The 15,512-nt window shown below is 43.8% G+C and overlaps 1 protein-coding gene across 1 annotated transcript; it reads left to right on the top strand.

The window, feature by feature from the left end:
* Positions 1-853: 853 nt before the first annotated feature.
* LOC137859541 (gastric triacylglycerol lipase-like) lies at positions 854-9,273 on the top strand. The gene is given in 8 exon segments (XM_068688702.1): positions 854-890; positions 1,979-2,232; positions 4,466-4,583; positions 6,384-6,483; positions 7,876-7,985; positions 8,694-8,738; positions 8,741-8,829; positions 9,058-9,273. Coding segments are annotated over 8 exon segments (969 nt in total).
* Positions 9,274-15,512: the final 6,239 nt, after the last annotated feature.

The raw sequence follows: 15,512 nt of genomic DNA, 5'->3' as shown, positions 1-15,512 counted from the left end.
CCTTCTCTGGACCCGCTCAAGCACCTCGATGTCCTTCTTGTAGCGAGGGGCCCAAAACTGAACACAGTACTCGAGGTGCGGCCTCACCAGAGCCGAGTACAGGGGGACGATCACCTCCCTAGCCCTGCTGGCCACACTGTTTCTGATACAAGCCAGGATGCCGTTGGCCTTCTTGGCCACCTGAGCACACTGCTGGCTCATATTCAGCCGACTATCCACCATCACTCCCAGGTCCTTCTCTGCCTGGCAGCTCTCCAACCACTCATCTCCCAGCCTGTAGCTCTGCTTGGGGTTATTGCGCCCCAGGTGCAGGACCCGGCACTTGGCCTTGTTGAACTTCATGCAGTTGACCTCAGCCCATCGGTGCAGCCTATCCAGATCCTCCTGCAGAGCTTTCCTACCCTCGAGCAGATCGACACATGTGCATAGCTTGGTGTCATCTGCAAACTTACTGAGGGTGCACTCAATGCCCTCGTCCAGATCATTGATGAAGATATTAAAGAGGACCGGCCCCAGCACCGAGCCCTGGGGGACACCACTAGTGACTGGCCTCCAACTGGACTTGACTCCATTCACCACGACTCTTTGGGCCCGCCTATCCAGCCAGTTTCTAACCCAACGAAGCGTGCGCCAGTCCAAGCCAAGAGCAGCCAGTTTCTTGAGGAGAATGCTGTGGGAGACGGTGTCAAATGCCTTGCTGAAGTCAAGGTAGACCACATCCACAGCCTTTCCCTCATCCACCCAGCGCGTCACTTTGTCATAGAAGGAGATCAGGTTCGTCAAGCAGGACCTGCCTTCCATAAACCCATGCTGACTGGGCCTGATTGCCTGCTTGCCCTGCAAGTGCCACTTGATGACTCTCAAGAAGATCTGCTCCATGAGGTTCCCTGGTACTGAGGTCAAACTGACAAGCCTGTAGTTTCCCAGGTCTGCCCTCCGGCCCTTCTTGTAGATGGGCGTCACATTTGCTAGCCGCCAGTCAGCTGGGACCTCCCCCGATAGCCAGGACTGCTGATAAATGATGGAAAGTGGCTTGGCCAGCTCCTCTGCCAGTTCTCTCAGTACCCTTGGGTGGATCCCATCCGGCCCCATCGATTTGTGCACATCCAAGTGCCGTAGCAGGTCACCAACCAGTTCTTCGTGGATGGTGAGGGCCACATCCTGCTCCCCATCCCCTTCTGTCAGCTCAGGGTACTGGGTATCCAGAGAACAACCGGTATTGCCGCTAAAGACTGAGGCAAAGAAGGCATTGAGCACCTCCGCCTTTTCCTCATCTTTTGTAACAAGGTTTCCCCCCGCATCCAGTAAAGGATAGAGATTCTCCTTAGTCCTCCTTTTTGTGTTGATGTATTTATAAAAACGTTTTTTGTTATCTTTAACGGCAGTAGCCAGATTGAGATCCAGATGAGCTTTGGCCTTCCTAATTTTGTCCCTGCACAGCCTCGCTACATCCTTATAGTCCTCCCTAGCAGCCTGCCCACTTTTCCAAAGATTATAAACCCTCTTTTTTCTCCTAAGCTCAAGCCACAGTTCTCTGTTGAGCCAGGCTGGTCTTCTTCCCCGCTGGCTCGTCTTTGGGCACGTGGGGACAGACCGCTCCTGCGCCATTAAGATTTCCCTCTTGAAGAGCACCCAGCCTTCCTGGACCCCTCTGTCTTTCAGAACTGCCTCCCAAGGGACTCCACCAACTAGTGTCCTGAGCAGCCCAAAGTCAGCCCTCCGATAGTCCAATACAGCGGTTTTACTGGTCCCCTTCCTGGCCTCGCCAAAAGTAGTGAACTCCACCATTTTGTGGTCACTCTGCCCAAGACAGCTCCCGACAATCACATCCTCCACCAGTCCTTCTCTGTTTGTGAAGAGAAGGTCTAGCGGGGTGCCTCCCCTGGTAGGCTCACTAACCAGCTGCGTCAGGAAGCTATCTTCCACGCTCTCCAGAAACCTCCTAGACTGCTTTCTCTGGGCTGTGTTGTGCTTCCAGGATATGTCAGGGAAGTTGAAGTCCCCCACGAGAACAGGTGCCGACAGTTTCGCAACTTCTGTCAGCTGCCTGTAGAACTCCTCATCTGTCTCCTCATCCTCGTTCGGCGGTCTATAACAGACCCCGACCAGGATGCTTGCCTTGTTGTCCCAGCTGATCCTAACCCAAAGGGACTCAACCTTATCATTCCCAACCTCGAGTTCCACAACATTGAAATATTCTCTAATATAGAGAGCCACACCACCACCCCTTCTGTGCTGCCTGTCCCTTCTGAAGAGCTTATAGCCAGGCATTGCAGCACTCCAATGATGAGAGTGGTCCCACCACGTCTCCGTGATGGCAACCAAGTCGTAGCCTGCCCGCTGCACGATGGCTTCCAGCTCCCCCTGTTTGTTACCCATGCTGCGTGCATTGGTGTAGATGCACTTCAGCTGGGCCATTGCCTTATCCCCCGGCCTTGCCATTGTTCCCCCTGTCACAGCCCCAACAATCCTTGCTTCAGCCCCATCCCCCTTCTTACCTAGTTTAAAGCCCTCTCAATGAGCCCTGCCAGCTCCTGGCCCAGGATCCTTTTTCCCCTAAAAGATAGGGACCCGTCTGTGGCCATCAGGCCAGGTGCTGAGTAAAGTGCCCCATGGTCAAAAAACCCAAGATTTCTGCGCTGGCACCAGCCCCGGAGCCACGTGTTTAACAGGTGGGCTTTCCGTGTCCTCTCTGTACCCCTCCCTGCCACCGTAGGGATGGATGAAAACACCACCTGCACTCCCGCTCCATCCACTAGCCGTCCCAGCCCCCTAAAGTCTCTTTTGATAGCCAATGTTGATCCCAAGTAAAGTGATGCAATTCACATACTGATTGGCACTTACAAGTGTCCTTTTCTAAATGAAATTTAATTAATTTTGTCATTTTCACTATAATCACGGAGAAGAGCAAGTGACTAGAGGCTTTCTTTTCATGATTTTATTTCTGTTTAGGGAGTGAATATGATGTTGGCTCTTAAAAGATTATCAAAATCAACCTGCTGTCCTTACTCTGCCTCCTGGATAGACCTGGACAGTTGATTTAATAGGTGATGCAAACAGCATTGCAGTGTTACAAAGCTCTCCATGTCAGAGCAGCACCTCAGTTATACCATTTCCTGTAATGCAGTTGGGAAGAGATAAGTAGAAGTGGCTTGCACTTCTACTTGCACTAGGGGTTTATTTGTCATAACAGTTATGACACATCCTTTGTGTGCTTATAAAAGAAGGTCTGGCTCAGGGTCTGAGAACTGGGAAACAACCTAAAACACATTTTAATTACATAAGGGAGACAGTCTTTCATCAGATGTTGTAGTGGCTATATCATAACTGTATCATCCAGGAAACCAAGCTGGGTTATACTCGCTGCTGGACACTGATCAAAATCAAAAACTCACTCACACAATAACAGAAGAACTTAGACTGAAGGCACCCTGGTGGTTCCCTGTCCAACCCAGTATTTCGGAACCCAGGATACTGTAGTGGCTCATTTTTAAAGCCATGGCTAAACACTTAGCAAGTATATATTTGATATGTCTTGTGTTGCGTTCCTGAAATTTGTGTAGAAAGAGCCAAACGTCCCTTGATCCCCATCAGGTCAGAGTCTTTGCATGATAAGCTGGGGCCCAAAGGTGTCTTCTGGTCTCTATTGAGTGGAAGAGATACTTTAATCAAAAATAACAGGAGAAAGGTCAGGCATGTGATGTTGTCTTTTAACACACTTGCAATTCCCACTGGTCTGTAGAGACTACAAGGATTGGATTATTCCCTTGCCCCTTACTAGAACTCCTGAAATCCCATTCCACCTTCCTGAGCATATCCCAATTAGCATGTGTTTCCTGAGCCACTGCACACACAATAATGCTTTAAGACCATCTAAACCTCCATAATAAGTTTGAGTCCTTCCTTAAGGTATTTTCCTGCCCACATCTCTCCTTTCACTGCTGTGAATCACCTGTTGATGGCTTACAATGAAAGCACAGGTAGTACTTTACCACGTGTGTATTTGTCTGTGTGTGTTTGTGTGTGTGTGTTGGTGTCTCCTGAGCTTTAATCAGTGAGCAGTGTTTCTCTCTGACTATCAAGAGAGCATCTAGGTGGTATGAAATCAAAGCTGTTAGTGCAGGTGTGTTATGAGGCTCCCTTGCTTCTGACAGTAGTGACACAGTAAATGTGTTGTTCTAGGCAAACCGAGGATGTGGCTGGCTCTAGCTCTGATGTCCTTGGTCCATGGGATGCTATCTGGGCAGCAGCTCTTTGTTCCTATTTTCTAAGAATCCAGAAGCACGTATGAACATTTTGTATGTAAGTATGACAGAGATGGAACAGAGGCAGTAGTTGTGTGGGAACAGTCATATAAAGTATCAGTAGTTAAATACTAATTTAACTTTTTAAAAAACTATTAAACTTTTTACTTATGGATTACATTGATGGCGAGCACACTATACTTTGCTTTTTTCACTTACAGAGTGAAATGGTCTCCTTCTGGAGATACCCCAGTGAGGAGTATGACATGGTGACTGAAGATGGATATATCCTTCAGATTAACAGAATTCCTTATGGGAGAGAAAATGCTGGAAACAAAGGTAAAATTAACCTGTGCTATACAGAAAAGCCACACCTTAAGCTGTTGTCTTCTGACTGGAATACCAGGGCTTGTGCAGGAGGTTTTTCAAGATCCCAAGGACATGCCATGACTTTGGTATCTGTAATGTCTCTTTTGATCAACAAGACTTTGTAGGGAGAGTGGATCCCTTGCAGTGATGTTTTCTCCCCTGTGTGGAGGCCTGAGAGTGGGTGATGCTCCATGCACACCGCAGGTTGCAGTCCTGGCAGTGAACAGTGGACCATCCATCTTATCTACCAGTTCCCCGTGCACACCTTGGGTTTTCCTTGTGAGCCTCTCTCCTAATATCTGGTCCTGCAGCTGTGTGGCAGATTGGCAGAGCAGTTTGGTACTCCTTGAACAGCTGCCATGGGGCCCTGTAGTCCTATGAGGAGTGATAATGAGGGGAGAGCAGAAACCACAGTACCTGAGGGAGCTCCCTTAGCTCACAGGGAGCAAGGAGAGGGGAAAGAAAGGATGAAAGGTTAGGGGAACAACGACAAAGAGACTTGAGCAAAACTGGAACGTTCTAAATCAAAAATTTCAACTGAAAAGGGATGTCACAGAATTACAGAATCACAGAATGGCCAAGGTAGGAAGGGACCTCTGAAGATCATCCAGTCCAAACACCATACCAAGCAGGATCACCTAGAGCACATTGCACAGGATGGCATCCAGGCTGGTTTTGAATATCTCCAGAGGAGACTGTACAACCTCTCTGGACAACCTGTTCCATTGCCCTGTCACACTCACAGTAAAGAATTGGCTTCTCATATTCAGCCAGAACCTCCTGTTCTTATAATCTCACCTCTCCAGGCACCTCCATGTTTGCCTACAAAGTTACCTGGGCACCCAAGTTCTGCTAATGCAACTGGCAAAGCAGCTCTGCCAAAAGCCTGCTGAGATGCAGAGCATAGGTACCAATCTGCTTGCATCTCTGAAAATACTTGACCCAATTTTGCTCTTGGAGACAAAAGAACATGCTATGAGATGTCTCTGAAAAGGCAGCACTAGCTGGTTTTATCTAGAGTAGGGAGAGTAATGGTATCTATTGCTCTTATAATAGTAATCACATATTATGTGTTATAAATATTTATGATAGTAATTAGGGACCTGCCACAGAGTGTGGGAGATAAAGATTTGATTCTCTTCCCTGCCTCTGGGTGTTCATCCTCCCAGCCCTTGGAACGTGTCCAAAGTAAAGATAGGCCAGACAGGAAAACTTATTCTTCCTCCTTCTGAAATTCATTGTGACAGCAAAGAATTCACAAGCACATCTTTCTAGGTTGGTGAGACATCCCTGAGAGCAGAGATCTGCCAGCACTGTTTAGGAGTTAGAGAAAATAAGTAGAATTAGAAAACTGTTTTGTTTTGTTTTGTTTTGTTTCTTTGTATACTATCCCCCAGCTCTACATGTTGACATGTTGAGTGTTAGGTTAGCTACAGAGAAGATGAGAAAGGACGTTGGGGAATAAAGGGCAAAGCACTTTGAGGTACAGTGCACCTCGTGCATGTACTACCTAATGAACTTGTTTTACTGAAATCAAGGGAAGCAGAACTGCAAACTTCTGTACACTTAAAAAGTAAAAGAATTCCCGAGCTGTCTCAAATGCTGTCAGACAGTGTTGAGGGGAAAAAAGAAAGAAAGAAAAAAAAAAACAACATATTGTCATGATGCCTGTCTTTCAGGTCCAAGGCCTGTTGTATTTCTGCAGCATGGTTTATTTGCAGATGTGGGTTACCAATTTGCCTAACAGCAGTCTGGGCTTCATTCTTGCAGATGCTGGCTATGATGTTTGGATAGGAAACAGCAGAGGGAACACTTGTTCCAAGCAACATCAGGTCCTCTCTCCCAAATGTAAGGAATTCTGGGCTTTCAGGTAAACAGTGGTACTTCGAGGAACTAAGATACAAATGGCTTCTTTTGTTTTCAAATTGTTAGAAATGGCTCAATCTTCAAAATAGGATTAAATACAAAAAATAGGATTTATTAAAGGAATAGAGGTAAGCAAACAGCGCTGGGTGCACCGGGAGTCTCCGCTCCACCAGGACGCACACCAGTTACATGAAGCAGCTGATTTTTATGCTCCTAGACTAATACACATTCATTACTACTTCTAAAAAAAACAGGTTATTATAATTAGCTTCTGGGGTCCAGTCCCTCCTACTGGAGCATGTGCATCAGTCTCCTCTGGGGGTCTCTAGGGGTCTTTCATGCTGAAGGCTCGTAGTCTTCCTCTCCAAGTTTTTTTCTCGTCCTTCCCCTTTGTACTCCTTTGGCACCGTACCAAGTTTATAGAACATTTTCTGCAGGTCTTGTCTCCCAGCCGTCCTTCAGCTTCTTTTTTTCTTCTTCTTAATCTCTTGGCCACCTGGCCAGATACCAGAGGTTTTCATAGTATCCCATAACAGTCACTAGTTGTTATCAGTTGTTCTGAAACCCCCAGACATCAAAGACTTCATACAAACACAAATAACTTTCTTATTGACACTTCACCAGTAATTAAAACATTCTTCACCAGCCATTCACAGGGACAGCCACACCTATAGCAGTGTTAAGTTAATCTCGAAGAAGACAGAAAAAAAAAGGCTGTAACTGTTAGAAATAGAAGTCCGGAATAACAAAAGCAAACAGGTTCATAAATTTGAGGAGTATTTTCTGAAGACTTGATAAATTGACTAGAATGAGGGGGAGACTGGGACACACTGCATCTGTGGTTCAAGAATTAAATTGCCAGTGCAGGGCCCAGAGGCAGACAGGACTGTTCTTTATGGACAAGAATTGTTAAAACTTTCCTCACAAAGTGATGCTGTTCTAGCTTGGGGAGGAATGCATCAGGCTGAACTGAAGAGTGTCCTCTTATTTTAGGTGCATAATACACAGTTTTTAGCAATTGTGAAAAACCATGTGCAGTTCAATGTCTTTAATACCCCCAGAAGTCAGACCCTTGCTCCATCAGCCTGAACTTCCCATACTCGCACCTGAAAAGATTGTCTTACTGGACCTTCTTGTCTCTTGCAAAATAATACATTTAATTGGCAAGGGGAAGACAAGTATTTTACACAAAATGTTGGGAGCGGTTGCAGAATGGACACAAAATACATCTCAAAGGCAGTATTTTTCCATGTGTTTACCAAAGGACATACTAAGTAGCATGGAGACAGTTGTGGGATTGTCCTGCCCTCCCCATTGGTTTTGTGCTTTGTTGATGATTTTCATTTGGATGTAGGTAATCCACATATAAGTAAGATAGCAACTCTTCCTTCTGCAGCTTTGATGAAATGGCTAAACATGACCCACCAGCAATTATAAACATTATTGAACAGAAAACAGGACAAAAGCAGTTATGTTACATTGGTCATTCACAAGGCACCACTATAGGTAAGCTGGTGCGGAACAGCTTTCTGCTATATAACATTTCTAGTTTTAACTAGATATGCCATACTCTCTCTCTCTCTTTTTTTTTTCTTTTTTTTTTTTTTTCATTGTGCTGGAAACTGAATATGGATATAAGCCCATCATCAATAAAGTGGTACATGCTCTGCATTGCTCACAGAAATTACAGAGCAATTCCTGTTGCTATCCAGATCGGAGTTTTGGCCAATATAGTTAGAAAAATAATTAACTCTTGGAGTGAGCAGATGGCATTTCAGCATCCACTCTTGGACCTGTGATCAGGAAGGTTTTAAGCCTGCTGCTTTCCAACTAGTAAAGGTTCCCAGGCAGCCTTTTGTGAAGCAATGCTAACAGCAAACTTTCCTGCAAGAAAGGATTGGTCTGCAAATGTCATCTTGACCCAGCTAGCAACAGGGATACATGACAGTTGGACTGGATCACAGCCCACCCTGGGACAGTGAGACAAAAGTTCAGCAGGAGTAGTCTTGTTGACTGACCCTATGGCAATGTAGGATGTCTCTGTTATCTTTGAGATCTGTAAAGCAGTTCTTACTAAACCATGTACCTGAATGCCTTGAAAGAGTAAGCCTCTTTTTTTCTTTTTTTCTTTTTTTTTCTTTTTTCTTTTTTCTTTTTTTTTTCTTTTTTTCTTTTTTTTCTTTCTTTTTTCTTTTTTTCCCCTCTTTTTTCCAGCTTTTGTAGCCTTTTCCACTATACCTCACCTGGCTCAGAAGTTAAAATGTACTTTGCTTTAGCACCTGTGGCCACAGTCGCATTTATTCAAAGTCCATTTAAAAAGCTATCATTCTTTTCTGACTATGGTCTCAAGGTGTGTTGGTCCTTTGCACAGACTATTCCACATAGCCATAATGAATGTATTTTTTCATAGGGATTCTGAGATGACCTACATAGCAAATTTCAAATCATTTACAGAGAGATGAACTTTTTGCTCTGTCTGTTTTTATAATGAAGGGAATCATACATATCAGTCCAGAATCTTTCTATCCTGTCCTAAATTTTGTATCCACAATATTCTGTCAGAATTAGAGCCTAGAAGGTTGAGGTTATGGGCAGATGTGCAAGCAGCAGGTACCAAAATGTTGGAGCTGACTGCCTGGCTGATCCTCATGACGTTGCCCTCCTGCTCCCACAGATAGCTAACCTAGTTCACTACAGGGCAATTCCTGAGTGGAACCATATGGATTTCTTACCGAGTCTTGATGCAACAGGGATTTTGTATTACGAAATGGTCCATATGATGAAGAATCCATAAAGCTGCTGTTTTGAGGCTACAGTATTGCTACATTTTTGCTGGTATGTCTTTTAATATTAACACTATGTTTGAAGTATTTTGAAATTTTTGACTATTTGGACCACCTAAATGTAGTAGACTAAAATACTCTGCCTTTAACTAGAGCAGTGATGGGAGTGAGGAGAGGAGGCTGATTGCTGAGGCTGACATCAGGGTAGGCACTTCCTCTTCCCTTTCCCTTTCCCTTTCCCTTTCCCTTTCCCTTTCCCTTTCCCTTTCCCTTTCCCTTTCTCTTTCCCTTTCCCTTTCCCTTTCCCTTTCCCTTTCCCTTTCCCTTTCCCTTTCCCTTTCCCTTTCCCTTTCCCTTTCCCTTTCCCTTTCCCTTTCCCTTTCCCTTTCCCTTTTTCCTTTTATTTTCATCAGCCATGTTTCATTCACAAGGTACAGAAAGGTATAGGAAGCATAATTAAGGAATCTGGTGTTTCAGAAACTTCTATTTAGTCTAGTGTCACAGCTATGTTTCCTCTGAGACACAACGAATTTTGTGTAGCCTTTACTGTGTGGTATGCTTTAAAGTGCTTGCAATTCCCCTACAAGCACACAGACTTGTAAAACTGGGAATCTGGACTCCATCATAATTGAGTTTATTCCTGGCTTCAGCAGGGACACAAAACTCAATATTGCTGTCTCAGGACTGATACTGTTACCCCTGGACCTTTAAGACTAGCAGCATGGGTCAAAGAGAACTTACAGGCCTGTGATGAAAAAAACACTACATCTACTGAGAGGCGTTATGGTTCTAGTGGCTTTAAAAATCAATAAAAATGGCAATTAATCACATTTTGAATGTGTTTTGTTGTTGTTGTTTGTTTGTTTCCTCCCAACAGCTAAAAAGCCAGAGAGGATGAATTGAGAAAAATATATTCTGAAAAGCAATTACAAGACAGACAGTCCAACAGTCCTGTGATTCTGATATGCAATGTACAAAATACAAAGGAAAAAGGGCTTAAGGAATGTACACAGTGCCTATGTCTTAGGCTTTTTCTGAAATATTTTGGTAATAAGATTGAGTTATTTATTTTGAGTTGCATGTTTTCTGACTAAAGAGCTTTCTTCAAATCCAGTGTGTATACATGTGACAGACCAAGCTGTGCCACAGAAATCATCCCTGATAGTGCATCATCTATACATGCATGCTGGTAGTTGCCAAATGGCAGAGGGTTTAGTCTATATTTCAGTGAATATTACTGTCAATATCAGTAATTCATAAACAAATAACGTAAAGTCTGTCTACATTAAGAAATGGGTCATGTTTTGACAGGTTTGGGATAAGTTGTATTAAATTCATCTCAGCCAACTTGCTAGGTTCTGAGCATTTGTGCTGAACTAAACAATGCCAGCATTTCTTTGTATGGGCAAATACCTTAGAAAAAGTTTTTTCATTCCAGGCTCCCTACATACATGGAAAAATAGAGACTGAATTGTTAAGAATAACCATCTCCCATCCTCACAAGTCAGCTGTGATACTATATATTACTCTGTGATGGATGTTGCAAGTCTTTGCCCACTTGCTTTATGAATCCGTGTAATCTTTTAGCATCCATGGCATCCTCTGGAGGGAAGCTTCACAGAGTATCTCCTAGTGAAAAGCACAAGAGCACACCATACATGTATATTTATGCTGTGACACAGTGATGCTCTGTGCTTTGTCCTCTGCTGCTTTCTTCCTGTCCTAAGCCTTTCTTCTGTGAAGAACAAAGTAAGCCAGCAGAAATGAAAATGTAATGAAAGTTATTTATAAAGATAAATTTGCATTTGTTATGGTTTCCTTGTGCATTGCAAAGCCACACTGCTTGCAGCAAATAATTCATGCTTTAATGGTTTTCCCACTGTTTTCTTCCTAAATATGCTTCTTCTGCCCCATTTCAAGACATTTTCTATAAAATTGTCTTTTGAAGTAATACTCTTTGCCTAACCTTGTTTTTCTGTTTGTTCAAGAGAGTCTGTTTCCAGAATCTTTCAGTAAATACATTTATCTCCTCTATAAAAAATGATTTCTAAATTTTATCCCATGATCAGATTATCAGATTATGCAACTGTTGACTTTTCTATCTTTAAGAGATTCTTTAAACATCTTTCAGTAGTACAAATTCTAGCTTAAATTTATCCTGTTTAAACACTTTTTCTTTTTTTTTTTTTTTTTAAATAAAATTCTGTTTCCTGTTCCTCAGAAACAACTTGCTCATAGCAGAAAGGCAGCTTCACTTGGTGTATTGCCATCAGTACAGAAGGGATTTCTCCTAACTGCTTTGTTTCTTTCATTGTGTCTAAAGATGAGACACAATATTTTCTTTCTCTTTAAAAACTTTGAAACAAAGCCATGACCCAAAGCCTGATTGAAATTAAAATATATTAGCTTCCAGTAGTGAGAATCATTTGTAGATGAGAGACACATGGCACCATGCTGGACACAGGTGGTGTCCTGCATCTCAGGTATCACTGATCAGTGCAAAGCACAGTATTTCTGGAAGACCGGGTATGTCTTGAAAATCACACAAAGCTTGTCCAAATTTTGGAACTAGGACCTCTGTAATATGTTGGTATTTCCTCAAGAATATGCATTTGGGGACATTTTGTGCAAAGGAACATAACTAGTATTTACCAAGGGATCTTACACTGGTGTGCAGCACTGCTATGGAGTTTACGCATGCTTGTACGATGGCAGAGAGATGGGGTGCAGTATTTTACAACAGTGTAGCCTGAAGCTGCTTCTGGGATTATTTCAGATCACTGATGCAAAAGAAGCTGGGGATTATGGCAGGCATAATCCTTCCATGCTGCACTGAGTCTTCCTGGAGAAAAGTGCTACACAAAGCAGCATTTTGGCCCCCAGGTCTGCTCCAATAAGGTGTGCAAGACTCTGCGAGTGTTCAGACAGCCAAAATAACTGCTCCTGCAGCATGCATCAGCATGGGACTAAAACAGAGGCTGGGGCACAGCCGTGTTTGGAAACAGTGGTTAGTGAATTTTGTGGCTTGGATGAGCTTGCTGGTGTTTGAGGCAAGGAGGATGTGGGCTGCACAACTGTGAATTTGGATATCTTGACCATGGCTCCACAAACACAAAATCCAACACAAGTGGGTCCCCAGTTCTTTGTGCTCAGCAGATACATGGGGCCATGCACCACAGCAGGGGAGCTGGGAAACACAGCACAGACCAGAAATCATCAGCACACTGATTACCACCCAGAGGTAATTTTCCTGTGCTCCAGTCTGCTGATGCTATTTTCCACCAGCACTTTTGCTTGGATGCTGCTCTGCCATTGGACAGGTTTGGCTCAGCCACAGAGCCTCAGCTGCCCCAGCCTGGTGCTGGGCTGCAGATCCCAAAGGCTGCCCAGCCTCATCTGCTGTCCCTTACAGGGCCCATGGACAAGCAGATGGGTGCCTGGGGCTGCTTTCCAGTGCCTGGAGCTGCCTGGTGACTTTGGGTCCCTTTGTTAGTGTTTGTCACTTGTTTCTCCATTGGTCATCCTAGAGGGATTAACCCAACCACAGAGACACCCACCTTGGGCCTACCCAACAAGAACTATCACCTCTTTCACCCTGCAATGTCTCCAGCAAAGGTTTAGCAAAAGTAGTGGGCTGATTCCATGTTAAACACAATGTCACATCCCCAAACCCTGCCTAGGTTGTCCTCTTAGAATCACGGAATCATCTGGGTTGGAAAAGACCTTTAAGACCATGGTTCAGGCAATCAACCTGATCTACTGATTCCCATCTCCTCCAGGAGCAGAAGCAGTAGCTTCTCCCTCATGCCAGCTGGAAAATACCAGCACGAAACAAAGGAGTGAACCTTCCTGAAGCGCAACAACAGCATCTCTCTAATATGGGTGCAGCCATGATAGGAAAGGCAGATGCCTCACAGTGCCATGACGCCTTTCATTGGTCTTCTTCTGCAAGCTGCATCCTTAAAAGCTGCTTTCTTCTGAATAGTCATTGGCTTGGAAAGGGATGGAGAGGATCTTGGTTTAAATATCCCTCTTTTCTCTCCAGCTACCCACCCCACAAAAGTTTTCCCATGTCCTTTATAATGCACATGAAGATGCCAATTGTTTGCTCGCTTTTCCCTTCGGCCTCCTGAGAGTGACCAGCTCTGACCTGAGACATGCGCACACAGTTAGGACATGGTGTGGCATCTTACATGAGTAAACTGATGCTGCTCAAGTGCTGGCCAGGTTATACCCTATACTACCTACTCCTATTAAGGACTTTCATGGAAAAGATGACAGAGGCACATACTTTCATAACTAAAAATTCCTTCCATTAACCATGTATTTTAGCCAGAGGGCTTTTGTCATAGAAGATCCCGAACAGAAATTAAAGTGAAAAAAAGTGGTCTTGTGCTGACTCTTCCTTTTATGCACTGGAATGATCATAGTAGGAATGGAACAGCCAGAAGGAAAAATAGGTGGAAGCCAGAGGACTGACGGGGGGACAAAAAGTCAAGAGTGTTGTGAGATGTTCAGTTTCTTTCTGATGTTGGAGAAAAATGGAGGCATTGCCATCCAGACAAAGGGATCATACTGGGCACAACAGTATTTCACAGTATCTCACAAAATCACAGAATTGTCTAGGTTGGAAGAGACCTCCAAGACCACCTAGTCCAACCTCTGACCTAACACTAACAAGTCTTCCACTAAATCATATCACTAAGCTCTACAGGGATGGTGACTCAACCACTTCCCTGGGCAGTCCATTCCAATGCCTAACAACCCTTTCAGTAAAGAAGTTTTTCCTAATATCCAAACTAAACCTCCCCTGGAGCAACTTTAGCCCATTCCCCCCCCATCCTATCACTGGGCACATGGGAGAATAGACCAATGCTCACCTCGCTACAGCCTCCTTTAAATGTTTCAAAGCTACTTACTACTAAACTGTGAAGGGAGAGAACTTGAGAGTAAAAGTAATAGTAACATGTTATTTTACCTACACAGTGCAGTTCCTTTTAGCTACAAATATTATTTTATCTTCTGAATCTATGATAATTATGGAATACAATTGGTTCTTTATAATGTTGCTTTGATTTTCCATGATCTCCTGTTGAACTATGTTTTGTTTTGTTTTGTTTTGTTTTGTTTTGTTTTGTTTTGTTTTGTTTTGTTTTGTTTTGTTTTGTTTTGTTTTGTTTTGTTTTGTTTTTAATAGCAATTAGGTTTTATTAAATACATTCCTTTGGATATAGCTGACTTGCCTGGAACTATCCCTAGGCACGAATTTACTGTTGAGCACAGTAGTGATGATATGTTTTTGTTTCTTGTTTGTTTCTACGTTTGTTGACGTAGGCTATTTTCTCAACTTCAGAAGGTTTGGAGAAGTTTCCTTGTGTTTAGAAGAAACACAAGGAAATGAAAGAAATTTGTACCAAATATTTAGCATGTAAAAATAGTTGCAAAAAGTAACCAAAGGAACAAAATAAGCAAATGCTATTCTTCTTTATATATTCCTTTACTATTTTCTAATTGTATGAAGATTGGGATCAATATTTCCTATCAATAATGACAATTGTTTTAAAGCTTTCTGTGTCTGGTTAAGTAATGGCAGGCTTTATTTGGAAACAGTCAAGCTAAAGCAGGCTTCTGCAAACAGTTTAAAAGTTCTGACTGGTATATCCCACATAACTCAGATTGTATGTCATGTGGAATCAGGTAGATAAGGCTGCAATTTTCTAGGTCCTGCATTTTTGCCACCCAACCTTATCCATAAAAGTGGCCTAGAAGAAAGCTGGAGAGGGACTCTGTCAGGGAGTGTAGCCATCGAACCGGGAATAATGGCTTTGAACAAATGGAGGGGAGATTTAGATTAGATATGACGTGAGGAAGAAATTCTTCACTCAGAGAACAAATCACACACAGGAATTAGGGGTGAAAATGAACCTTGTTTCTGTTCTTTTCCATAAAGAATAGAATGAAATTACCAAAAACCAGTGCTAAAAATAAACCCAGGGCACAGGATGGGAGGTGCAGGGCAGTCCCTGTGGCCGAGGGGCAGCCTTTCTCTCTGGCAAGCCAAATGGCCCCAGGGAGCCAGCCCCAGAAAAGGAGCCCTCAGCCCCCCAACCCTCCTCCCTGTCCACAGGAGGGCATCTTTCAGGCCGCTCCCAGCACAGCTGCCTTTGGCCACGCATGGGCCACTCCATCGCAGAGGCTTGCTGAGGCCACCGTGGCCACCACTTTGCTGTGGGCCCTGTAAAACAGGCCC

The sequence above is a fragment of the Anas acuta genome, chromosome 7 (genome assembly GCF_963932015.1).
Source record: "Anas acuta chromosome 7, bAnaAcu1.1, whole genome shotgun sequence".
NCBI lineage: Eukaryota > Metazoa > Chordata > Aves > Anseriformes > Anatidae > Anas > Anas acuta.
Note: the sequence above shows the minus strand (reverse complement) of the source record. Positions and strands in the feature narration are given on the sequence as shown.